Below are 27351 nucleotides of genomic sequence, written 5' to 3'. Positions count from 1 at the left end.
TATGCAAGGTAATGAGAAGTACAGGAAAGGCAGATGTCACAGAAGACTATAATTAGGAAGCTTAGGTTTACGTTCGGGGATAATTCATCCGGAGAGTAAGAGTGGTTTTCTTCCAACTGTTGGAGCCCGGATTGTACTGCTTGAGAAGGATGGGTTTAGAGTTTTTCCCAACCTGTCAAGACTGTTTATAGCAAGATTTGGAAAACCAATACATACAAGGTTACGGACCATGGGCTGGGAAATGGGCTTGGTTTGAATAGGAACGATGGAAATGGTTGATAAATGACCATTTTCTCGATTGTATGTAGCCAGATGCCCCCATGGCCACTGTTAAAATTCCCACATCCTGTGTAAATAAATTACGCAGTGAGATGATCATATCGATTCCCATTGCCAGTTTTGCTCTGATCCTCAGCACGAACCACAGTTGCGATGAAACTTCGAAACTTCGAAATAGCCAAACTTCGAAAAAAAAGTTAATCGCTATCAGCTCCCTAACTCAACACGGTGCAATTCGGGAGCAGAGTTTTCTTCCAGATGAATTAGTTAATGATTGAAATAATTGCTGGAGGGGTGGGACGGAATGGATGCGTGGGAGAGGGAAATGAAGTACCCAGCGACAGCATGTTCTGGGTCACGAATGCTAAATTAAATAAACTGCTCTGTGTTCCAATCTACGTGTGTTTCACGTTCCCAGCTGCGGAGCGACGACCATGTGAGTGGGGAGTACAGACGAATAAATTGCAAGGAAGTGGTTGATTGAAAATGAAAATGCTGTTGAGAGCAAAGGGAGGGGTAAAGTACGAGCCAAAAACTGCGTGTTCTATTTTACCTCTACTTCCCAGCCACTGGGGACAAAATACTGCAGCAGCACTTCCGGTTTTGATGGCAGTCAGCTTTGTGATGTTTTTAATATCTTTCATAAATTATGATAAAATAAGTGAGGTAAACAAATGCGTAGCCCCGTTATGTGAAATAAATCCACGTTGTAGTCAACGCCGTTAGATAGGATTTTCCAAGTTCGACAAGACATTCGCTCTGTCACAGACTCATAGAGAGATCCAGCACGGAATCACACACTCTGACCACCGAGTACAGGCTGTCCTTTAAGCTTCCATTTATACATTTACCCGACCCTAATCCATGGTACTCTCTCCACAGTTCCAAAGAAAAATCACCTTTGTGCCATTTCTACAGATTCGGGATAACTTACGGTCCCCGTCCAAGCCGCATGTTTCTTTACAGGACGGGGGAATTAAAGAGCAGGGAATCTTATCCCATCCCGTGATGAACGTGCAAATTCACGCAGATGCTAAACGATGTCACAATATCTTCGTGTCCAATTAGATCCTCGATTGCCTCACTTGCAGACCCCAGTCATTTGGGATAGGGAGCAACATCTCCCCCACAATCTCCCTCAGCACAGGAGCACCACAAGGCTGCGTGCTTACACCTCTGCTCTACTCGCTTTACACATGACTATGTGTCTAAGCATAGATCCAATGCCACATTCCAGTTTGCTGTTGTGAATCAAAGATGGTGACGAAACAGCATAGAGGAGGGAGATGTGAAGATTCAATTGCTAGAGTCTAGTCTGACACCAACCTACACACACACACACACACACACACACTCTCTCTCTCACACTCAACTGAACATCACTCCACTCCCTTTGCAATTTCTGCTCATTTCTTTCTCAATTCTTGCTAAAACATTGTTTACATTGTTTACATTTACATTTACATCATTTATTATTATATTGTAATGTGTCCTTTACTGTGCCTATTGTCTTGTTCATTAATTATTGTGCTGTCTTTCGCTGTTTTTTTAACTTTATGTTGTCCCGTTTAAGTCTGAAGTCTAATGTATTGTTTCACGTAGTCGAGTGAAGTTTAGTATTGTTTCATGTAGCACCATGGTCCTAGAGGAAAGCTTTTTCGTTTCTACTGTGTACTGTACCAGCAGTTGTGGTTGAAATGACAATAAAAGCGACTTGACATGACTTGAGACCAAGGCACTCCCCAGTCCTCTCAGTGAATTCTCCAACTCCAAATTCAGTTTCGTTTGTGAATGCTGTTGAAAAGTATTCACTTGGTTTTAATGCCATCGCCTATAGCCTCTATGACTAAGGTCTTCAGTTCCTCACCTGAAAGTTTGTTTAAAAGGCGTCACGACCCAGCTTACACTGTTCCCTCAGCCTGTAAATTCCAAAGGTCCAGGTACTTGCCAATCTCTGTGTAAAGTATTATCACTTGATTTATTCCCTGAATATCTCTCTCTCTCTCTCTCTCTCTCTATTCTGAATCAATACACTCAAATTGCACAAACCCTTCGTACGAGGAAAAAAAATCCAGAAATTTATTTCAGCCATACTCCTCATAATGTTGCCAGATGGTATTTATTTATTAGTGTGCATTTTATTCCATGTGCATATTTTAACCGTAATTATTTTTTGTTCTATCAAATCATTGAATGCGGTTTTTGTTGCAAGTCGCTCCAAAGTAGCACAACAAATTCCCAATACATTTCTATATTTACGGCGAGTAAAGTTGGTTCTGATTCTCGACAATAGATCTTCCTTAGTCATGTTCCTGTCTTAACTTTCTGAGCCCCCATAAAGCAGACAGAATTTATCTCGGCAATCTTCATAACGCAACTGCCTCACGATTCCTTTCCATCCACCTTCTGCTCCAGTTTTGACACCTTGAAAGGCCAATCCGTTCGTTAATAGACCCCAAGATGCGCCCATTGATGTCCAGCTGTTTTACACTCCAAAATAGTACCAGCTCATCTTCGTCCGCATTATAGCACAGTGCCTTTCTTGCCCTTTTCACCCAAACACCCGGAACGTTGCCGGGTAAGTCGCCGTTCCACATATCAAAAGCTGCAAGGATTATTGTATCATGGACAATTCACGGATCGAGCCTTCCACGTCACATGCCAGGTCGTTCAGTGGTTCGAGGCTTCAGAGGTTCAATGGATCCATTTAATAACACGGAACGAACAACCTGAGATCCTCACTCTTCACAGACAGCTACTGAACAGAAGAAAACCCCAAAGAATGAATGACAGAAAAACGTTAAATCCCCAAAGCACCCCCACCCTCCCACGCACAAGCAGCAGCAAATCATCCACCCTTCCCAGCTCCCTCCCCTCCCCACCCCACTTGCGCTACCGGGAAACATCAGCGACCACCAGCCACGAAGTGAGCAATAGCAAAGACCCAATGAGAGCATGATCTATAGACCATCAAAAACTACAGTCCATAACCCATCACATCGACACGCACAGGGTCTCTCTCTCACTAACAAGGGTCAGAGAGATGTTGACCATCCCTCAGCGAGTGAGGAGACCAAAAGACAGCTCGCTGTTACCATGTTACAGTCAGAAGCGTTGGTTTTATTCCAAGTTTTTCTGACCAGAGAGAGAGAGAGAGAGAGATAGAAAGAGAGAGAGAGAGAGAGAGAGAGAGAGAGAGAGAGATGTCTCTCTCTGAACAACAACTTTGGTCAGTCCTCAACAGCACCAGGAGACTCTGCTCTGCAAGATGTAAGCCCCACCTTCTGCCATGATGTTCCGGTGTTCCATTCTCCCGCGACACATCAGTTGCCGACCGTGGTCTACAGGGCCGCGCAAGGCCGCAAACCGAGCCGCACATCTTCCCAGCCGCCCTGCAGATATGGAGAAACGGCCGATCGCCGACCTGCGGGAACGGGAAACCACCGCCGTGAAGAGCCGGAGTTTGAGTGCATCTGTAGATCACGGACGCCAACAGAACACGGGGCAGCTTTAAAGGGAAAAATAGGGAGACTTTAAAGAAAGGAATTTAATCTGTTTCGCAGATGAGCGGGAAGAAGTTGCCCCCCTCTCCGCCGCCATCTTACCTCCTGCAAGATATAAAATGGCGAAATCCGTTGGTGGACATGAGTAGTCGCATGACTCCAATTCCAATTCCAGAATGACCCCCTGTCTCCTATTGCAAAGCAATTTTCGGTCCCATTTTACAGCGTGTCCTGGATCCCTTAGTGACTAAGCATTTGAACTCCCTTCCCTCGATGGATTTTGGCAAGGCTTTAGTAAGTTCCATGCTAACCACATCCACCTCTCTGCCCTCAGCGACACATTTGGTTTCTTCTTCCAGCCTCTGTGAGGGATTTATCAATCCTTACGACTAACAAGGCCTCAGTTTTATTTCTGCAGACCTGCATTGTGCTGCCACCAATCCCTGCGCTGAATTCTCCAATACATTCGGAGAACGGCGAGACGTGGATTACGATGGATTACATTAGCTTTCAAATGACTTCTGATTCAGGATTATAAACACGAGCTCCTGCAGAGACGTTGGTCTTTGTAGTTGAAATTAACAGACAAGAGCAGGGTCACTAGGAAACTTAAATGAAATTCTCCAATCAGAATGCCTCCCCTTCTCCAAACAGAAACACACACAGTGGTGCACGCAGGAAGTTTTATTCACCTGAAATATTGTCATTTGCTGTCTTGAACTCTACGCTGTTTAATTCCCAAATATCCCAATATTATCAGGAGTTGGATATTGTAAATATATATGTCGGGGTGTAGTTGTGTGACAGGCGAACGTCACAATGGAAATCTACAACTTGGTGTACGATGAAAGAAGAAAAATGGATTTTGAGGTATTACCTTCACATTACGAAGGCGAGAGAAAGACAATAACAGGTAGGAGGACGCAAAGGTAGGGTCAGGATTTGGTCACATGGACCCCCAGCTCGCTCCACAACTCCATTAGATCGCGACTGCGCAGGTTTGACTCAAGGTTTCGACTACTCTGACCGTTACCCAGAATTATTGACACGGTCAATAGTAATAATCTTACGGATCAGCAATTGTCCGATGTTGCTGGAGTAGAAGTCTACAAAAGAGGACACGTTCGTGTAAACGCGTTCGGTCGTGTGCGTGCAATAGTATGTGCATGTGCTGTTTATCTATATGGAAGCTGAATGTCCTTATGTGTATTTGAATGTGTATTTGTGTGCGTCCGCATGAGTCCATCTCTTGCCTCTATTTCCTTGTGCATGAATGCCTGGGTGCGTGCGTGGCCGTGTGTATACGTAAATGCCTCGGTGTATTTGTGTCCTTTGGAAATCTGCACAGATTCTGTTTGCATTTGATTATGACATTTGAGTAATGTCATTCTGAGTGACATTATGGGTGTTTGTGCCTGTGGTTCTGTGCCTGTGTGTTTGTGTGTCCGTATGTGCGTCTTTCCGCGTTTTTGCATGTGTAACTTTGTATTTTTTCCTTTGTTATATCCTTGTACGTAGCTTTGTATCTGATTGTGCATGAGTCCGTATACGTGTCTGCACATGTGCAATATAAGTAATACCCAGAATGATAACCTAGGGTCAAGGAACCAACCTCTTTTTTGCACAGGTGTGCGGCCGTGCTGTGAGTTAACATAAAAGTTGGTGGCGTCCGGAAGTCTAGTTGGTGGCGTCCGGAAGTCTCCAGTTGGTTTCTCAGTATAATTAACCATCAGTTATAATAAAAAGGATAATGAAATTATTATGGTGGTACTCGGGGATTTAGAATTGACAAAGATTATAACGAACTTATACATCTTCGCCAGAGAGGGTCGGTAGTTTTTCTCTATTCTGATATGTGGAAAATGAAATATATTCGAAAGGAACCAATTAACATATGACAGGGAAGTAGTTAAGTCTTCAGATATTGTAAAAGTCTGAAACTTGTGCGACCATTGGGAGGAGCTTTGAGTGGGACAAATTGGGGCTTTTTGTACGTATACTCGATGTAATCCCCTCCCAGTCCATCACTGAGCAGCATCGTTAAGCAGCAGTAAAGGAAGTTAAAGCTCATTGCAGAGACAGTCTGGAGAAAGCCTGTCTGCTCCTATGGTCCGGGAACACATCCTACACAGTCAGGAAATCTCACCAACACCTCCACCTTCTGAGGAGGATGAAGCGAGCTGGACTTCGCACATCCATGCTGACGTCACTCTGCAGTTGCGCAGTAGAGAGACCCCAACAAACTGCGTCACTGCTTGGACTGGGAACTGTACTACAGCGGACAAGGAGGCTCCGCAACGGGTAGACAAAACTACCCAACGTGTAGTCAACCGGGCTACCCCCGCTCAATGACATATATACAGAAAGGTGCCAGTAAATGACCAGTAACATAGTAAAGGACCCTACACACCCTGCGCGCAGACTGTAAATCCCATCCCATCAGGGAGGATGCAACTGATATCCACGACTGGACCATCAGACACAAAAACAGTTACTTTCCCCGAGCAGTCTGAGTGACCAACTAACTAACAACTCACTAACTCCACCAGTACTGTATTATTTCCCGTCATTCACAGCACGGCGTCACGTTATGGTCATAAACAACCTTTCTATATAAGCCATCTTCATTATCTATATTAATTGTTTTTTTAAATCAATTTTATTACTGTATTTGATTTTTCTTTCTCAGTTCAAGCTGGTAAAACTTAAGGTACGGCCAGAGACAAGCACACTCATTTCCCATTTCGAGGAAATTTCAGGCCATTCCAGTGGTGCTTAGTATCGTGGCTCCCTAATTGTTTAATGCCATTGTGTACTGACTTTGGCGTGATACCAGTTGTAGGAATTAATATCGGGACAACGTACATCCTGTGCATGTTCCAATAGACTTCCAATTTCCTCTTCTAATTCAGCATATTTCTGGTGTTTTTAGCTAATTGATTTCTGTAATTTATATGTGTTTGGAATGGCTACATCTATTAAATAAATGGTTCTTGCTAGTTTATCCTGGATTATTATATCCGGCCGGTTCTTATGGACTGTCTGATCTGTAATAACTGATCCGTCATAATATAATTTGTGTTATTCTCAATCCAGACCTGGATCAGGCTTGTGTTTATATTCAGGAGTGATTTATTTTATGAGTTTGCACTTTAAAGCATGGTTTCTTTAATGATGTTTGCCACTTGATTGTACCTGTGTAGTTAATCAGATAAAATCAATCTGCTACAAGATCCTGTGATGTGTTGAATTGTTTCTGGATGTTCTTGACATTTTATACATTATCATCTCTGAATTTGTTGGTCTTTTATTATGTACTTTTGATGTTTTTTTGTGTGTTAACTACTTGTTTCTGTATTGCTACAAGGAACACTTCTGTTTCAGGGCAGAGATCTGCATCGCTGAGCAAGGCGGTCGACGCCTCCTTGTCGACATCTAGTCTGCTCAGATTGCGGGGATATCTTACATGAAGAGTCAGACTCTTCCAGTGGTTAACTTTTTTCCTCAATGGTGGCGATGTCTCCGCTTTTCTGGGTCGTTCTGTCATTTAAGTTTACTGGCTAAAGAGAGAGCAGGTCCTTTAGAGATTGCCAAGGCTGGAAAGGTGGGATTTGTTAACTGAGAATAAAATCATAATTACTCAAGAGATAAGGAAAACAAGCAGAAATGTGTTGGAGGTCATTTGTATTACCAGGGAAGAGGAGTTTACAGCCTTACAACGCGTTAAGGTGGATTAATTCCCAGGGTCTGACCAAGCGTGTCCTCTTGTGGAAGGGTAGTGATGAAATGGCCGAGGCTCCTGTGGAAATATTTGACTCATCGTTAGCCACTGGTGAAGTTCCCTCCTTATGGAAGGCAGCTGATGATGTTCCGTTGTTTAAGAGAGTATGTTAACTGGTTTATACACCTTATCAGAATTGCATTTGCTTGCATGGATTGCTGATCCTGTTTTCTTTGGTGAAAGTACTTCCTGAGAGGTAAATCCTTATATCCTGATGTTTATTTTATATTTTAAGATTTTTGGTGCTGCATCATATTTGGAGTAACAAATATTTGTTGTCATTACACTTTTCTACAGAGGATGACATCATTCAATCGTGAAACTTAAATCATGAATCTTGAAATGTGACTGCTCCAAAGCACAAACAGCGAAATTGTCGATCTAACATTATGGCCTCTGCTGAATTAACATTCTCTCCCGCTATCGGCATTATTTTCAGCGAGTGATCACAATATCTGGTGTGAAGTATCACATCACAGTCTGGAGCCATTGGGAATAAACCCTGGCTGCCGTCAGTTGCTTTGTCTCCAGATTAAGTGTACAATTGTGATCACTGGCCATTTAACTGCGGCTATGAACTGCTCTCTGAACTTAGACTGTGTTACTCCATATATAAATGTGTTCGTGCACAGACTCAGGTTCTGTAACATGTATCCAAGCTTCAGTAAGATAAATTCAGAATCGGTGTAATTATTGGGATCTGTCCCTCCGACGTTATACTTGAAGAAATTGACAACAGTCGCCAACCACAAAATGATAAAGCTGCCAGATATGGTGAAGAGGAGGATCGCAGAGCGCCGCCTGCTGTCCATTTCCGGGTCACTGCAGTTCTCCCCCTTCCTCTGACCCCTCAGTCTCTTACGAACCCGACTGGCCGCAAAAATGTGCCGGACCGTCAGGGCATTGAGGATCAGTATCAGTGCGAATGGAATCAGTGGGGTTAAACTCTTGTCGAATTGGTCATAGCTCACCCACTGGTGTTCCGTGTAATAAGCTGTGTTGAACTTGCAAATCCATAATACACCATCGATTATTTCCCTTGGGTTATAAATGAAATAGAAGGGGATATTTTTTAAACACATGACAATGCAGGTGATCACCTGAACCAAGGCCGCGGTCCTTCCCGTGCAATAGCTGGCTTTTAACCTCTGACAACAAATGGCGACAAACCGATCGAAGGTGAAGGTGACCGTGAGCCAGACGGAACAGTCTCTGGAAGCACATTGCAGTACAAAGATAATGCTACACAAGGGATACGTCTCCAGGAAGGATCCAGAGGAATAGTACTTGATCCGGGTAAAGAACGCAGTGACGACAGCCGTCAGATCCGCCGCTGCCATGGCAACCAGGTAGCGTGTGGTGCACGTGGAGAGGCCGCACTTCCCCCGGGAAAGGATTGCAATCGCCACTATATTCACTGGGCGGCAGAGAAGAGAAAACAGAGATGGGTTTCCAACGTTGCCTTATTCTGCTGCGATATTGATGAGTTCTGTTCAGTTTATTTCTATTCGTGTAAATGCCTGCAGGAAAACGTATCATGTATATATATGATCATAGATCTACCTTGAATTTTGAACATTAAGATGTATCACTTAAGGATTGAAATGACTAAAGTTATAGAACAATATAGATGCTGAAATCCTAGAGCCAGAAACGGAAGTTCCTCATGTACTCGGCTCTCAGGTCTCACGTGACGGGAGAGAAGTCCTTTAATTCGAAGCAGCTCGTCAGAACCGGGTTGGAGCTATTGACAGCTCGATGCTGCAGTGTGAGTGTGGAAGGGGGCGCCTCTCTCCGAGTGGAACCGGGGTAGGCGGAGGGAGAGGCTGTAGACAATGTTACCGGTCAATGGATGAATGGAATGGACAAACGGATGGATACAGGATTAACAACATATAGAGCAGAAGACATCCCCTTGGCTCTCCTTCACTCTCAGATGTAACCGGCAATGATGAAATTGAATGAAAATGGCTGAGGGAGTATCAGAGACGGGAAACATAGTCAGAAAGGACCATCAAGGTACCGAACGTTGTCTCCTTCCCAATTCTGAAAAAGGCTGTTCGACATGAAACGCTCTTTCTTTACTTAGTCTTCCCATGGATGCGAGCAAACCTGCTGATTTTCCATTTTTCCCATTGTCCCGACGACAACGAGCTTTCTCACATTATCCTATCTACAATTCCGCTCTGAAACTAATCGTCTCTGATGAAGTAGCGAATGGTGAAGAGTAGGATGACAGTCCGCCGCCGGCTTTCCATTTCCGGGTCTCTCCGCAGTTCTGCCCTGATCTCTGAAACTTCGGACCCTTGCGGAATCAACTGGCCGTTTCCTTATCGCTCCCATAAAGGGCAGAAGACCATGAGACATGGGAGCAGCATTAGGCCATTCGACGTACAGAGTCTGCTCCCCATTCAATCGTGGCTGATTAATTATCCCTCTCAACCCCATTCTCCTGCCTTACTTATCCCCGTAACCTTTGACACCCTGACTAATGAAGGACATATCAACCTCCCCTTAAAATATACCCAATGAGTTAGCTTCCACAACCTCCTGAGATAATTGACTTCCTCAGTCACAACCTTTTGGCTAACGAAATTGCTCCCCAGGTATGTTCTGAAGGGACGTCCTCCCATTCTGTGCCCACTGGTCCGAGATTTCCTCACTATAGGAAACATCCTCTCTATGTTCAAATGAGATAGCGATTATTGTTCGTTTGTCTCCCCATTTCACCAATCAACTTCCCAGGAAACGGACTATTTCTTGTTGTTTGATCCGCCCTTAGAGATTATACTGACCTAGATTTTATCTCTTACTCACTCCTCACACCTATAACACGCCAATATAATTTGTTTCTGCAGTATAAGGATTGCAAACTGGTGCACAATTGATTATCTGCTTGTCATTCTGAATTCTGGGACCTTGCCAAGTGGAAGACAAAAGAAAACTCGCGGGAAAATTAAAAACTTTAGATGCTGGAAGACGGAAAAGCAAAAAGAAAACGCTGGAGATGTTCAATGGGGCAGGTTTCAGGAAATAATCTTCCCTCAGATTAATGATATCTGTCCATCGGCTAAGTAGAGGGAACGACCTGGATTTCTGTTATTTTGTTTTCTCTGCGCTATTTCCAGCTTCCAGTCTGATCAATAAATCTGAGAGTCCTGGTGCTAGGGAACGATCTGAAATGCGGGTAGTGAAGGGAGACTTAACTTTATACGAATATGAAGGAAAATAAACTCTCCCCGGGCACATGGCTAACTTCAACGAGGTGATAAACTACTATGAAAAGGACTTAAGCAGTCAGCATACATTGCAATAGATGAAGTTATTTTGGATCAAAGCAACCTTTTTTGTCTATCAACAATGTAACTAGGATTATTCTTCATAGCCACTGTATAGTGTAGTGAACCGTATGAACGATTTGTACAGTTATTTCAATTTCTCAAAATGTTCTATAAGGTACTAGAGCGACACTCACAAAATTTCCAGTAAATCACAGCAAGTGAGGCATCGTCTGTTTAACCAATTTGTCGTTTCGGGATGAGACTCCAGCATCAAACTGAGGAAGTCGAATTTATGTTAGCTCGCATTTCCTTAACGTAGCGATCAATAGGCAACTCCAGCAAAATATTTATACCACTTGTTCTGAGTATTGCAGACTGAAACTAGCTTCTGAACATCCCTGTAGTGGCCTGATGCTTTGCGAAGACTTTATGGGCAAAATAGATCTTTTCAGCGATGCGTGTTGCGTTCCCATCTTGTTATTTGGATGCTTTTCAGCAACAGAGACTGGAAATCTGATCAGGATTGATGGGAAGATGAATGAGCTATACGTAGAGAGCTCCTGAATGAAAACCTGCACAATAATAGAATGTCTTGATGTATTTGAGTGACCCAGTCAGAGTCCTGACCAGAACCCGATCGAAAATCCCTGGCAGGACCTCTGGATGGCTGTCCACTGCGGCTGCGCATCTGGCCTGGCACAGCCGGAGCAATTTTGCAAGGAGCAGTGGGAAATCTTGCTCCATCGCGTTGTAAGAACTAATAGAGGCTTATGAAAAAAGTCTACTGGCCGTAATTGCTGCGAGAGGTGGTTCAACTGAGTACTGAGCGAAGGGACATGAATAATTTTGAACTTCTGACATTTCAGTTTCAGATTTTTTTAGATTTCATGCTTCACAGTGTTCCTTGTTTTTTGGCCTCTACTGTGAAAGCAGGAGCATGTGATTCACGAGTAAACATTCCCAGATAAATTGATCACAATCGCTGGTTGTAATATCCATTTATGTGAACAAAGTGTTGAGCGCTGGGTACTTTTACAAGGCGCTGTATTAACTGAATCGGGTTCAGAATTTCATTTGGAAATGTCCTGCCATATATTCCCCATCACAATGAACATCCATTCGCAGTTTGGAATATTCTGGAGAATATAAACATTCCTAAGCTCAGTACTCAGTTGAATAATCCATCACAACTACGACAGCCGATATTACTTTTGGATAAGTCTCTATTAGCCATGTACAACATGATGGGGCAAGCTTTACCCACTCCTCCTTGCAAACTTCTCAAGCTGTGCCAGGTTAGTTCAGGGGCGGTGGTGGACAGGGATCCAGAGGTTGTGACAGAGATGCCCAATCGGGTTAAGGTTAGGGCTGCGATTGGACCCCTCAATGATATAGATTTTCAACATTTGAAGATTATCCCCGGTTGCTCTAGCAACGTGTTTTTGGGATGTTGTCCTGCTGAAAGACGAACTTCCTACCCAGTTTACCCTTTCTGGCCGAGGCCAGGAGGTTTTCATCAATGATCCCCGTGTACTTACTAGCATTCATCTTCCCACCAATGCTAACCTTTTCATTGCGCTATTGTTTAATATCACGCAGTACGGCATTTCACGCGACGCAAATCATACAGCCGGTACATGTTTTTCCTTCTCTTTCTCTTTTATGCCATCCGCATCTCCAGAAAATTTCAGTAAAGCAGCTTTCGACTTCTATCAAGTGGCATTTCAGTATCATCGCTGACAGCACTGAGCACGGCGCTCTTGACTTTAGGTAAAAGATGGCACACCACTTAATATTTCTTACCGGGCACAGCGATAGCCAGAATGACCAGATAATAGATATCCTTGATGCGGTAAAAAGTTTCCAACATTCCCTGAATGAGTTGATCAAAGGATTTCAGCAGCCGATTATCAGTCCCAATGAAAATCAGTGGAAGAAGTCTCTCTTAACATTAAATTTATATATTTGCCAATCTCCACGGGACACCGACGCTTCGGATCGTTCATGAACATAAATAATAGATTTAAGAAGATGGAATATATTGACTGTGCCAGCGGGTGAAATATCAGTTGTCGCATAAATAGTTTATAATATTTAATTGGAGATCCCTAGAGTACTGACAAAACAGATTAAACTCTTTGGTGTCGAAATGAAACTTTCTCTCTGCGGTGAGGTAATTGTCCAAAGGGAGGTGGGAATACCCATCCTTTTCCCTGTGAAGTGTTTGTCTCCTTGCACAGAGGATAGTGGATTTTCTCTTTACTTGAGGCAGAGCTGGTAAAATGAAGTGAGCTCTTGTACTGCAGATTGGAGTTTATTCACCGGCATGAACTCGACAGCTCCCCGATACCGGAAAAAAATAAAGCCCGATGATCTCACATTCGAACTGATCTCCTGTTATAAATGACATCTTCCCTGGTGCAAAGGTGAACTGGTAAATGAAAACGCTCCTCAAACAACGCAGGGTTTAAATACAGCTGACACTGTGTTGCTGTTCCACGACAAACTCGTGGGGCTGAGAATGACAGGAGGCCGCCCAACTAACTGAGCGCTCAACACAGATCACTTCTGCAAACTAACAACATGACTGACATATTCAGAGTTTCACATAATAGAAACATCACTTTGATTCAATGGACATATGAACGTTTGGAAATGGAGTATCGAACACTGGAACGCAGTACAGGTCCTTCAGCCTACGATCTTGTAAAACTTTCATCCTGCTATAAGACCAATAAAACTTCCCTTCCATTATAAACCTCTAGTCTTTTAACATCCATATCCTCCGGAGGGGATCTGAAATGTTTCTAATATATCAGCCTCTACCACCGCTCCAGACAGGACACACCTATCATTCTCTATGTGAATAAAAGTTGTCCCTTGCAATAATTTCCTCAAATCCCCTCAATATTATTGACCTTCATGTTAGCCATTTCCCCCCTGGAAAATTATTCTGCCACTCCACTCCATCCATGCCTCTTATAACAGTCTACACCTCTACAAAGTCACCTCTCAGCTTCCTTCGCTCCGAAGAGAGAAGCCATAGCTCTGTCAACCATTGATTGCGTGACACGTTCTATAATAAAGACGTTCTGGTAAATCTCCTGCCTATAATGGGAAGACCAAATCTGAACGTCATGTTCCATGTGTGGCCCGACCAGGTCTTTAAAGGTCTACAATGTTTCCTCGTGGCTCCTGAATTCACTCTTCGATTAATTTTTTTAAAGTGAATTTATGTCCTAAAACAAAACCTCACGCAGCATGAGTGAATACTCTGTGAAGGCTGTTGTTGGGGCACCTCAATCACAGGGCTTTTGTTTTCTCACCTAAAACCCGTGTCATTGCAATTACCGAAATCCAAACGGGAGCTGTCATTGGAATTGAACCGGCCGGACAATTTAACTTGCACTGATAAGTACGTTTGAAAATGTTCCCCAGAGTGAGCTGGCGTTACACGCACAAAAAATGCAGTCAGACCTCAATGATCGGTCAGCCTCAACGGAGATGCACAAGGAGTCGACGTTTCGAGCCGAGACGCTTCATCGGGAATGCAGTCAGATCAGATCACTTGTTGTCTTTGTCATGGTCCGGTCCGTGAAGTCCGCATTCCGGTTCATGGTCTGGTCCATCGTTCCTTATTCCAGGTTTTCCAGTTTTCCCCAGTTTCCGTTGAGGCACCTGATTCTCCTTTCGGCTGGCTTCATAAATAGCTTGAGGATTCAGCCTCTGGCTGCTGAACTGTTCCCTTCCCTTCCCTTCACCTTCCTCCTGTAGCCTTGCCTGAAGCCTTGCCTGAAACCTTTGCCTGAAGCCTCGCCTGCAACCTTTGCCTGAAGCCTCGCCTGCAACCTTTGGTGGAAGCCTTGGCCTGAAGACTTGCCTGCAATCTTGCCTGCGTCCTCGCCTGTATCACTGTCAAGTTCTACTGCCGGAGCAAGACTGGAGCCTTGCTGTGTCTAGATAAGGAACTGTCTATCGTTGTTTGGAACTGTCTCTGTGTCCACGCCTTCGCTAGGTAGTTCCGGCCGTTTGCAGCTACCTTGATTAGGGAACCGTCTCTGTGTCCACACCTTCGCTAGGTAGGTCCGGCTGTTTGCCGCTACCTTGTATTAGGAACCGTCTCTCTCTGTTCTGTGTACGAGTCCCGGCCGTACGTCCTGCTCCCTAGGAGGGGTCCTGACTCTTTGTAGATCCCCTGCCCCAAGTCCTGTTCCCAAGGAGGGGTCCCGGCTCTGTGTTCCGTTTCTCCCAAGACCACTGCTCTGTGTTCCGTTTCTCCCAAGACCACCACTCTGTGTTCCGTTTCTCCCAAGACCACCGCTCTGTGTTCCGTTTCTCCCAAGAGAAAGCCTCTGTGTTCCTGTTCTCCCAAGAGCAAGCCTCTGTGTTCCTGTTCTCCCAAGAGCAAGCCTCTGTGTTCCAGTCTCCCTAGGCCAGGGCTCCTTTTTCAGGATCGAGTCAAGTCTTCGTGTTCTCGTCCTGTCCCTGTGCCTCGCCCAGCCCTGTGCTGCTGATTCCTCGTTCTGAGCTGGAATCCCCTCGTCGTAGAACCCAAGCTTCGTCTAGTCCTGTAGCCAGGCCTCGAAGAACCCAAGCCTCGTCTAGTCCTGCAGCCAAGCTTCGAAGAAACCAAGCCATGCCCGGTCCTGTAGCCACGTCTCGAAGAACCCAAGACTCGCCTAGTTTTGCAGCCAAGCCTCAAAGAACCCAAGCCACGTCCGGTCCTGTAGCCACGTCTCGAAGAACACAAGACTCGCCTAGTTTTGCAGCCAAGCCTCAAAGAACCCAAGCCACGTCCGGTCCTGTAGCCACGTCTCGAAGAACACAAGCCATGTCCAGTCCTGTAGCCACGTCATGTCCACGCCTAGTTCCGGGGTCTGAGCCCGACTCAAGACCCAGGTTCTGTGTCCTTGTCCAGTCTCTGGCTCGGAGTACAAGGCCAGGATCCTAGCTCCCAGTTCCTTGTCCTGGTCCCGCTTTCCTAGCCAAAGTCCTAGCCCGTGTCTGTTTTCCTGTCCCAGCTGTTTTCTGTGTCCTGTCCCGTCCCTAACTCTAGTCCAGTCCAGTTCCTAGTACTTCAGTATCTGTGTCTTGCATTTGGGTCCGCTCCTCAGCGTCTCAGTATGACAGTCTGACCAGCTGAGTTAAGGAGGGTGAAGGTAACTGAGGGGAGAATTGATTGAAGTTTACAGGATAATCACTCCCTATTCAGGACAGTTGAAGGTCAGCTGCCGCAGCGTTAGATACTTAGACAAAAGGCAAATAGTTTCGCGAATACAATGCTTTTTTTATTCAGAAAGCGTTTTTGGTCTATGTACAACCCTGTGTGTGGGCACGTGACCCAGTGGTTAAGGCATTCGTCTAACGATCTGAAGGTTGTGAGTTCGAGTCCCAGCCGAGCCAGCATGTTGTGTCCTTGAGCAAGGCACTTAATCACATATTGATCTGCGACGGTACTGGTGCCAAACTGTATGGTCCTAATGCCCTTCCCTTGGACAACGTCGGTGTCATGGAGAGGCGAGACTTGCAGCATGGGCAACTGCTGGTCTTCCATACAACCTTGCCCAGGTCTGCGGCCTGGAGTGGTCCATGGTCTTGCAAGACTAACGGATGCCTTTAAAAAAAAACTGAGTCTATCAATATAATCGATTTCAACATTTAAGAGAACTTTGGGTAGGTACGTTGATGGTAGTGTGTAGAGGGCTATGTCCCAGTACAGGTCGATGGGGATAGGCAGTTAAATGGTTCAGCACAGGGTAGATGGGCCGAAGGGCCTTTTTCTGCGCTGCACTTTCCTATGACTCTGTGGCTCGATCATGGAAACTGAATCAACCGGAGTGATGATTCCGGGTTTCCACCGACAATTCGACAATCGCTTTCCTCACCCGGGTGCTGCTCCACACGCGGAGTTCTTCCAGCAGGTTGTTTCTTGTTCCGAATCAGAACATGAATCGTAGATTATAGATCAATACAGAACAGGAAAGACCCTTCGGCCCACGATGTGGTACCGAACGTTTAACCTGCTCCAAGATCAATCTAACACTCCCCTCCCAGGTAGCGCTCCAGTTTCTATCATCCATTTCAAACACCAAGGGTTCCAGAATCAATACTTGCGGGTCAGCACAGATCACATAAACCAATCATAAAAATAACCCTCTTGTAAAACCTTCTGTCTCCTGGTGCCATAGTAGCACGGGGTCCGCTTTGCACATTGCTGCGAATTCCAAAGGCCGAGACATTTGTACCAGTGTCATTTGTGGGACGTGGTCGAGGGCAAGTTCACACTGGTGACCTCGAAAACAGCATTCTCACTGCAATTTGTTTCCTCCTTTATAGTCAGAGTGTATGTGTGTGTGTGTGTGTGTGTGTGTGTGGTGTGCGTGTGTGTGTGTATGTGTGTGTGTGTGAGTGTATGTGTGTGTGTGTGTGTGTGCGTGTGTGTGTGTGTGTGTGCGTGTGTGTGTGTGTGTGTATATGTGTGTGTGTCTGTGTGTGTGTGTGTGTGTGTCTGTGTGTGTCTGTGTGTGTATGTGTGTGTGTGTGTGTGAGAGTGTATGTGGTGTGTATGTGTGTGTGTGTGTGTGTGTGTGTGTGAGAGTGTATGTGGTGTGTGTGTGTGTGTGTGTGTGTGTGTGTGTGTGTGTATGTGTGTGTGTGTGTGTGTGTGTGTGTGTGAGTGTATGTGGTGTGTATGTGTGTGTGTGTGTGTGTGTCTGTGTATGTGTGTGTGTGTGTGTGCGTGTGTATGTGTGTGTGTGTGTATGTGTGTGTGTGAGTGTATGTGGTGTGTGTGTGTGTGTGCGTGTGTGTCTGTGTATGTGTGTGTGTGTGTGTGTGTGTGTGTGTGTGTGTGTGTGTGTGTGTGTGAGTGTATGTGGTGTGTGTGTGTGTGTGTGTGTGTGTGTGTGTGTGTGAGTGTATGTGGTGTGTGTGTGTGTGTGTGTGTGTGTGTATGTGTGTGTCTGTGTATGTGTGTGTGTGTGTGTGTATGTGTGTGTGTGTGTGTGTCTGTGTGTGTGTGTGAGTGTATGTGGTGTGTATGTGTGTGTGTGTGTGTGTGTGTGTGTGTGTGTGTGTGTGTGAGAGAGAGAGAGAGAGAGAGAGAGAGAGAGAGCGTAAGAGAGAGAGAGAGAGTGAGAGAGAGAGACTGGAACATTACAAACGTCACTCCGCTCTTTAGGAGGGGAGATGGGCAAATGAAAAGAAATTATAGGCCTGTTAGCCTAACCTCACGGGTTGGAAAAATGCTGGAATCTATTATTAAGGATGAGGTTTTGAGGTACTTGGAGACTGGTGATAAAATAAGTCAAAGTCAGCATGGTTTCTGTGAAGGAAATCTGTTAGAGTTCTTCGAGGAAATAACAAGCAGGGTAGACAGACGAGAGGGAGTCAGAGGCGTTTGACAAGGTGCCACACACCAAGTTACTTAACATGATAAAATCCGATGTCGTTACAGGAAAGATACCGCCATGGATAGCGGAATGGCTGACAGACAGGAGCCACCGAGTAGGAATAAAAGGGGCTTTTGCTGGTTGGCTGCCGGTGATTAATGGTGTTCCTCAGAGGTCAGTATTGGGATCGTTGTCTTTCACATTGTTTGTCAATGATTTACCGTTTGTAGATAATGGAATCCATGGCTTTGTGGCAAAGTTTGTGGATGATACGAAGATGCGTGGAGGGGTAGATAGTGCTGAGGAAACAATCCGATCACAGCAAAACTTAGAAAAATTGGAAGAATGGGGAAAAAAGGTGGCAAATGGAATACAGTGCTGGGAAATGTATGATAATGCGTTTTGGTAGAAAGAACAATAGTGCGGACCATTATCTAAATGGGGGGAAGATTTCAATATCAAAGGTGCAGAGGGTTATAGGAGTCCTTGTTCAAGACTCCCAGTAGATTAGTTCAATGGTTGAGTCGGTGGTAAAGAAGGCATTTATTTCAAGGGGAATTGAATATAAAAGCAGGAGGATAATACTGAGCCTTTAAAAGACACCGTCAGGCTGTACTTATAGTTTGTCAACAGTTTTGGGGTGTGATTTCTCTAAAATATAAACAACGACGTTGTCGATTTAACATTTTGGCCTCTTCTAGATTTATATTCTGACCAACTATTGTTGTTATATTCAGCGAGCGATCACAATATCTGGATTCCAGTATCACATCATAGTCTGGAGCCATTGGGAATAAACCCTGGCTGTCGTCAGTTGTTTTGTCTCCTGACCAAGCGTATAATTGTGATCACTGGCCATTTAACTGCGGCTATGAACTGCTCTCTGAACTTAGACTGTGTTACTCCATATATAAATGTGTTCGTGCACAGACTCAGGTTCTGTAACATGTATCCAAGTGCCTGTAAGATAAATTCAGAATCGGTGTAATTATTGGGATCTGTCCCTCCGACGTTATACTTGAAGAAATTGACAACAGTCGCCAACCACAAAATGATAAAGCTGCCAGATATGGTGAAGAGGAGGATCGCAGAGCGCCGCCTGCTGTCCATTTCCGGGTCACTGCAGTTCTCCCCCTTTCTCTGACCCCTCAGTCCCTTACGAACCCGACTGGCCGCTAAAATGTGCCGGACCGTCAGGGCATTGAGGATCAGAATGAGTGCGAATGGAATCAGTGGGGTTAAACTCTTGTCGAATTGGTCAAAGCTTACCCACTGGTGTTCAGTATAATAAGCTGGGTTTAGCTTACAAAACCATAAAACACCATCGATTAGCTCTCTTGGGTTATAAATGAAATAGAAGGGGATATTTTTAAAACACATAATAGTGCAGGTGTTCAACAGAACCAAGGCCGTGGTCCTTCCCGTGCAATAGCTGGCTTTTAACCTCTGACAACAAATGGCGACAAACCGATCGAAGGTGAAGGTGACCGTGAGCCAGACCGAACAGTCTCTGGAAGCACATTGCAGTACAAAGATAATGCTACACAAGGGATACGTCTCCAGGAAGGATCCCGGGAAATAGTACTTGATCCGTGTGAAGAACGCAGTGACGACAGCCGTCAGATCCGCCGCTGCCATGGCAACCAGGTAGCGTGTGGTGCACGTGGAGAGGCCGCACTTCCCCCGGGAAAGGATTGCAATCGCCACTATATTCACTGGGCGGCAGAGAAGAGAAAACAGGAATGGAATCAGAAGTTTGCCTTATTCAAAGATTCAATGTAAATTTATTATCAAAGAATGTATAAATTATTCAACCTTGAGATTTATTTTCTCGCAGGCAGCCATAAAGCAAAAGCCTGAAAGAACGCTAAAGATAAAAACAAAAGACCATAAAAATTTGAGTCCTCAGATCATAGCAACCCGGAGTAGGCCCAAAGTCTCGCTTAACTGTTATCATACCAGTGGGCACGGAGCACGGCTACCAGGGCAAACTTCACAGCCTCAGCCCTATGGAGAGAGGAGTGACCATGGCTAAGAACGAGCGAAATGAGATCTCGTCCCGGAACCCTACACTCAAACTTTTCACTCTAGATGGGTCGGCGTTTAAATTGACCATATGTACAGTGGAAGGATCCTGCGCCTTGGAGAGAGGAGTGAACATCGCGGAATGCGAGCAACATCGGCTCTCGCTTCCGATCTGGGCAGCGTGTAAATGCTCAGAACATAGGATCGTATCTCGCACCAGGACCGGGCACCACTGCAGCAAAAGGCTCCGACGCCCATCCACTAGATCGGGGACCAGATTTCGTCGCTTAGCCGGAAGCCGTTCTCAAGCTCTTCATATCAGCTCGGTGGCCAGAAGGGTCCAAGCTTGCACAGGGCCACTTGCTTGAGCATCAAAACTCCATTTGCAATGATTCTGCAACAAACCATTTTGGCTCATCCCCCAATTCGCCTCGCCATCTCTGGCCTCTTCACTGTTTGCGGCAATAACTGAACACAGTTTGTCTCAGTGATGTTTTATTCGGATTTCTTAACTTTTAAACTACTGTACCGGTGAGCTGTCTCACCTATTCGGTAGCGCTATCTTAACCGGATTTGAGCGATTATGTAGCCTTTCTTTATAATCCTGTAAATGCTCGCAAGAATAGAAATCTCAATCTGGTTTATGGCGGTACGTACATACCTGATAATAAATGTACTTTGAACTATGAACATTAGGATGTATAACAGGTGGATTGGAGGGACTAACGTTATAAAACTGAAACTCTGGACCTAGAAAACAAAGTTCTGCAAGTTATCGCCGCTCAAATCTGATCTTTTGGAAGAGAAGTAGTTCGTCGGAACTGGGTTGGAGTTATAGGCACTTGATGCTGCAGGGTGAGTGGAGAACGGGACGCCTCTCTCCGAGTGGAAGCTCGGTAGTCATGTCACAGGGGTAGGCTCCAGGAAATGCTGCTGGTGAATGGATGAGTGAAATGGACAAATAGGCGGGAGGAGAGAGAGCGCAGCGACCGCGCGCATGCGCAGCCCTCCGGTGAAAAAATCATATTGTATCTGTTAAATAGGGGCCGTGGACAATTCTGATTTGATGCAGAATGGACGTGAAAGCACAGAGGAACATCTGGAGAAATTTCTGAAACGCTCGTTCGCTGCTGTCGTTGCTGCGTGGTCCGGAATCTTTCGGAGGATAGGCCTCAAAATCCCCGGCTTTGCCTACTGTTGGCGACCGAGGTTGGGATCGAATCGTTCGGACAGAGATGGCGCTCTGTGCTCGGTGTCGGAGAGCTGATCAGAGCTCGAAGTTTTCAGATGACTTAGAGTCGGATTGTGGTCGGCATGGCAGGGAGATTTCTTGCTTCTCCCGTCTGCGTGAGATGTGGGACATTTGAGAGACTTTGAACTTTTACTGTGCTCATGGACTTCTTCATCCAGTTACAGTATTGTTGCATTGTTGTAACTATATGTTATAATTATGTGTTTTTGTAAGTTTTTGCAGTCTTGGTCTGTCCTATATTTTGTGATGTCACACCGGACGAAATATTGTATAATTTCTTAAAGCATGCAATAAATGAGGACTAAATGGCAATAAATGAGGACTAGGTGGCTTCATAATCTAAATAGATAGATATAGGATTTAGAAAGTGCAGAGCAGAAGACTTTCCCAGGGCTGTCCTTCACTCTCAGATGAAAAGGACAATGGGTAAAACTGTAGAAAACAGGCTGAGTGAACAACAGAGATGGACAGCTGAAACAGAAAGAAATATCAAGTAATCTAACGTTGTCTCCTTCCAATTCTGAAAAGGGGCCTTCTACCTGAAACGCTCGCTCCTTCCCCATTTTCCCCACGATGCGAACACACGCTGGTCATTTTCCAGAATGTTGCCGGTTGTTCCAACGTCAACGGGCTTGATAACATTAACCTGTCTACAAGTCCGCTTCGAAATTGATCATCTCGGGTTATCGCCAAGGAGCATTGAATGGTGAAAATTACGGACTGCAGACCGCCGCCTGCTGTCTATTTCTGGACCATGGCAATTCGGCCACTTTCTCTGACACCCCCCCCCCCCGCCCCCCAGTCCCTTCCGGGCTCGACTGGTCGCTCCCATAAAGCAATAAGCCCAGAAGACATGGGAGCAGCATTAGCCTATTCGACACATCGAGTCTGCTCCGCCGGACAAAACGAAAAAGAAAGATGTTAGAAGCCAGAAAAACAAGCAGAAACCGCTTGGATTTTTCAGAAGGGCGGGCATCATGACTCAGGAGGCAAACAGCATTAAAGTTTCAGGAAAATAATCTTCCCTCAGATCAATAACAGTCCATCAGATCATGAACCTTCCCTTAGATTAATAACAACAGTCCATCAGTATAACCTTCCCTCAGCTCAATTAGCAACAGTCCATCAGTATAACCTTCCCTCAGATCAATTAGCAACAGTCCATCAGTATAACCTTCCCTCAGATCAATTAGCAACAGTCCATCAGTATAACCTTCCCTCAGATCAATTAGCAACAGTCCATCAGTATAACCTTCCCTCAGATCAATTAGCAACAGTCCATCAGTATAACCTTCCCTCAGATCAATTAGCAACAGTCCATCAGTATAACCTTCCCTCAGATCAATTAGCAGCAGTCCATACTGAGGAGGAGAAGATGGCGGCGCGACGGCAGCGCGCGTGGCCACTTCGGTGGTGATGTCTGTTATCTGTCCAGTAGGAGACCGTGCGCAATTCTGATTTGATGTAGACAGACGTGAGAGTACGGAGGAACACCCGGAAGACTTCTGAAATGCCCGCTTCGCTGCCGCTGCTACTGTGTGTTAATCGGATTTTCCGGAGCAGAAGACCCCGAAATCTTCTGATTTGCGCGTTTCAGCGGTCGGGGCAAGGTTGATGGCGCTCGGCAGAGGATGGCGCTCGGGAAGCTGTATCAGAGAGGCTCTTCCGAAGCTCGAAGTTTTCGGATTGATGGACTCCGTGTCGGCTGTGGTCGGCTGCTTCCAAGGCATCGGCAAGTTGACGGTGCCTGGAGGTTTATAGTAGGGAGTTTGTTCCTTTTGCCGCCTGCTATCGGGGACTCGGGAGTCGATCGACTCTGGGACTTCTGAGAATTTATTTACCGTGCCCATGGTTTGTTCATCAAATTATGGTATTGCTTTGCACTGCTGTAACTACTTGTTATAATTATGTGGTTCTGTCAGCATTAGTCTTTGGTCTGTCCTGTTTTCTGTGATATCACTCCGGAGACACATTGTATCATTTCTTACTGCTTGTATGCATTTCTAACTGACAATAAAAGAGGACTGTGTGTTCTCATAATCTAATCTAATAACAACAATCCATGAGTATAACCTTCCCTCAGATCAATAACAACAGTCCATCAGTATAACCTTCCCTCAGAACATTAATAACAGTCCATCAGTATAACCTTCCCTCAGTTCAATAACAACAGTCCATCAATATAAACTTCCATCAGATCAATAACAACAGTCCATCGGTATAATCTTCCCTCAGATCAATAACAACAATCCATCAGTATAACCTTCCCTCAGATCAATAACTACAGTCCATCAGTATAACCTTCCCTCAGAACAATAACAACAGTCTATCAGTATAACCTTCCCTCAGAACAATAACAACAGTCCATCAGTATAACCTTCCCTCAGATCAATAACTACAGTCCATCAGTATAACCTTCCCTCAGATCAATAACAACAGTCCATCAGTATAACCATCGCTCAAATCAATTAACAACAGTCCTTCAGTATAACCTGCCCTGACATCAATAACAACAGTCCATCAGTATAACCTGCCCTCAGATCAATAACAACAGTCCATCAGTATAACCTTCCCTCAGATCAATAACAACAGTCCATCAGTATAACCATCGCTCAAATCAATTAACAACAGTCCTTCAGTATAACCTGCCCTGACATCAATAACAACAGTCCATCAGTATAACCTGCCCTCAGATCAATAACAACAGTCCATCAGTATAACCTTCCCTCAGATCAATAACAACAGTCCATCAGTATAACGTTCCCTGACATCAATGACATCAGTCCATCAGTTAAGTAGAGGAAAGGTGCTGGTTTTCTATTGTATTTTTTCTCTCTGTGCTAGCTCGAGCCTCCAGTTTTATGGATAAAATCGAGAGTCCTGTTAGTGCAGAACGCAATAAAGTGCGTGTAGTGAAGGGAGAATGAACTGCACCGTGTGTGCGAAGGAAAATAAACTCCCTCTGTCACGTGACGTCTTTCACGCGTTGATAAAATTGTATGAAAATGAGTTAAGGTAGTTATCACACACTGCAACAGGTAAAGTCATTGTGGGTCAAACCAACATGCTTTGTCTGTCATTGGGTAACCCCTGACTATTCCTGACAGCCTCTGTAAAGTGTTGTAAAGCGAAAAGCACGATCTGCTCTGTCAGTCCCATTCCACAAGACCTTCGAAAGATACCGGAGTGACACACACAACAATCCGGAAGAACACGGCAGCTGAGGCGGCATCTCTGGAACAAGTAAAGAGTCACCGTTTCGGGCCCAGAACCCAACATCAGATTGAAGAAATGAATTTGTGTCTGCTCGCATCTCTACAACTTGGGGAGTTCTAATTCTAGGTTATTTTATATCAAGATGCATTTTCCAGCAAGTTATTTACACAATTTTCTCTGAGTAGCGCAGACAGACACTATCTTTCAACATCCTTGCTGTCGCCTGACGGTGAGATCGGGACGATCTTGTGTTGTAGTACTTGCCTCTTGTTCTACACACAGGAAAAACACACCGATGTTCACGTTAACCAAATCGTCAGCTCTCAGTCTTTAACTCCCGTTTAAACGTGTCCTGTGCAGACGTTAAGACTCGCTGACATCCAGAGACGGACATTTGCCGTGGTGAGTGCAATATCGATCAAACTCGAGACCCAATGCCAGAACAGCAAAAAGAAACAAAGGAAAGGTGGACAATTTCACCGCATACCTAGTTATATATCTTCATCGCGTAATTTAATATATCTTATTGAAACATGCTTTATTAATCTGTATTTCCTCTGATTGAGAAGTAATACGGTTTGGCATAGTGATAAAATACAAAAACTTACCAATTGTGTCACCTCGTGGAAATGAAAGCCGTCAGTGTTTTAACTAAACAATAGCAGAGTAACAAAATAGCGAAATAAATGTCTATCTTCGAAGGCGGAAAATCTGGTTTTAAATTAAAACAGTATATGCACTCAATAAGTCAGACAGCATTGGAGAGCGGGACACAGAGCTGCTGCTTCAGGTCTGAGAATCTTCATCAGACGTAGCCGGAACATTAAATGCATTTCCCTTTCCATCGATACTTCCCGGCCTGTTGACATTTTCCAGCATTTTCTTTTTCATTCTGAGACAATGAGGTTTATGGAAATCCCAGAAGTTGTCAGAAATCTAGCTTTCCTCCGCGCTTCTATGACCAGAACCAGCACATTTTTCTGAGTGCTGTTCAAGTGTATCTGTCCGTGAGAATGATACCTACACCGAGTTCTGGTATTTATCAACACAATCGCCATTGTCAACAGAATAACCCGTGTATAATCCTCAAGCGGATGCTATCACCTGTAATTATGCGGGTCTGTCCAGATATCGACAAACATTTCAAAACTATCCGTAACATGCCAGATACTATTTACTTACAAAACTGTCATAAATGAAAGGCAAACTCTCATGGTAACAGAATTTAGCGAGAGAAAACGGGAGTATAAAAGTACTTTAACAATTAGCAAATTTCCGAAAGAAGCAATTACGTTATTATATAAGGGATTATGTGCACATTTGCAATACGCAAGTGCCTTTCTGACAAAACTTAAATTTGTTGAATGCTAATGTGTTTTAACATTCCTGCTTCCTCTTTCTAAATTGACAATATTAACGACATCGAACGCATCAGCAAACAAGAAAACAAACAAACAATAAATGCGAAGTCACACATGACAAGCATTTTGTTTTCATTTGCGATCATGTGACAATAGCAACGTGTTAGTTGTAGCTAAATGGTCTGTGCGTTCAGCAAACGTTAAAAGCTGCGATTAACCCGCGACAAATCAACCAATAAATTTTGCAAGATCGATGAATTCCCGATACTATTTTCAGTGCCTAGTAAAGTGCGGATACCCCAAAGTTATCGTCACAATAAATGAGGGCTACAACAAGGGAGTTTTAACAATTTAACTGAGAATTCTTATTGTGAATCACGTGCTCATTGATACGGATTTCCGCCAACGGGAACAAGCGCAGATCTGATATTTTAGAGATTATAAACCTTGCATTGATCTTTTAACTGCCCTGTTGTTTAATATCACACAGCACGTTATTTCACCCAACAACAATCATACAACCTGTACTCGTTTCTTTTTCTTCCTTTTCATGCCGTCTGCAGGCAATTTCATTAAAACTGTTTCTCCTTTCATCAAGTCGCAGATCATTATCGTCAATGATAGTGCTGAGCTCAGCGTTCATGACTTGTGCTAAATTATAGCACAGCACTCAACGTCACTTACCAGGAATACCGATAGCCAAAATGACCAGATAGTATGTATTCCTGATGCGGGAAAATGTTTCCAACATTTTCTGAGTTTGTTGATCAGAGAATTTCAGCAGCCGACAGTCGTTCCGAATGCAAATCAGTGGAAGGAATCTTCCTCAACCCTGAATTTATACACCTGCCAATCTCCACGGCAAACCAAACTTCGGATCGTTCATGAAAATAAATAACAGTTTTAAGAAGATGGAATATAGTGACTGTGTCAGCGGGTGAAATATCAGCTCTCATATAAATAGTTTGTAATATTTAATTGGAAATCTCCAGAGTACCGATAAAACAGATGAAACTCTTTGGTGTCGAAATGAAACTCTCTGTGGTGAGGTAACTGTCCAAAGGGAGGTGGGCATGCCCATGCTTTTCCCTGTGAAATGTTTACCTCCTTGCTACCGGCCTCTCAGGGCACAGAGGATAATGGATTTTCTCTTTACTTGAGGCAGAGATGGTAAAATGAAGTGAGCTCTTGTACTGCAGATTGGAGTTCATTCCCCGGCATAAACTCGACAGCTCCCCGATATCGGAAAAGGATAAAGCCCG

The 27351-nt window shown here is 44.6% G+C and overlaps 2 protein-coding genes across 2 annotated transcripts; both read right to left on the bottom strand.

Annotated features, from left to right (window-relative positions):
- Positions 1-8075: 8075 nt before the first annotated feature.
- LOC140208048 (probable G-protein coupled receptor 139) lies at positions 8076-12714 on the bottom strand. The gene is made up of 2 exons (XM_072276574.1): positions 12648-12714; positions 8076-8980 (listed from the first exon to the last, which is right to left on the bottom strand). Exons 1-2 carry the CDS (start codon positions 12712-12714, stop codon positions 8076-8078), a joined length of 972 nt encoding a protein of 323 aa, XP_072132675.1.
- A 6331-nt stretch (positions 12715-19045) lies between these two features.
- LOC140208047 (probable G-protein coupled receptor 139) lies at positions 19046-26840 on the bottom strand. Its single transcript, XM_072276573.1, has 2 exons — positions 26774-26840; positions 19046-19950 (listed from the first exon to the last, which is right to left on the bottom strand). The coding sequence occupies exons 1-2, from the start codon at positions 26838-26840 to the stop codon at positions 19046-19048; spliced, it is 972 nt and encodes a 323-aa protein (XP_072132674.1).
- Between the last annotated feature and the right edge of the window lie 511 nt (positions 26841-27351).

This window comes from Mobula birostris, chromosome 13 (assembly GCF_030028105.1).
Source record: "Mobula birostris isolate sMobBir1 chromosome 13, sMobBir1.hap1, whole genome shotgun sequence".
Lineage (NCBI taxonomy): Eukaryota > Metazoa > Chordata > Chondrichthyes > Myliobatiformes > Myliobatidae > Mobula > Mobula birostris.
This window is presented reverse-complemented; position numbering and strand designations above follow the sequence as displayed.

What these genes read in the sequence shown, in the direction of transcription:
- LOC140208048 (XM_072276574.1), bottom strand. Translation starts at nt 12,714, where the DNA reads ATGTTGGAAACTTTTTACCGCATCAAGGATATCTATTATCTGGTCATT. An exon ending in TCTGGCTATCGCTGTGCCCG is followed by an intron (nt 8,981 to 12,647) that starts GTAAGAAATATT and finishes TCTGCCGCCCAG; the next exon opens with TGAATATAGTGGCGATTGCA.
- LOC140208047 (XM_072276573.1), bottom strand. Translation starts at nt 26,840, where the DNA reads ATGTTGGAAACATTTTCCCGCATCAGGAATACATACTATCTGGTCATT. An exon ending in TTTGGCTATCGGTATTCCTG is followed by an intron (nt 19,951 to 26,773) that starts GTAAGTGACGTT and finishes TCTGCCGCCCAG; the next exon opens with TGAATATAGTGGCGATTGCA.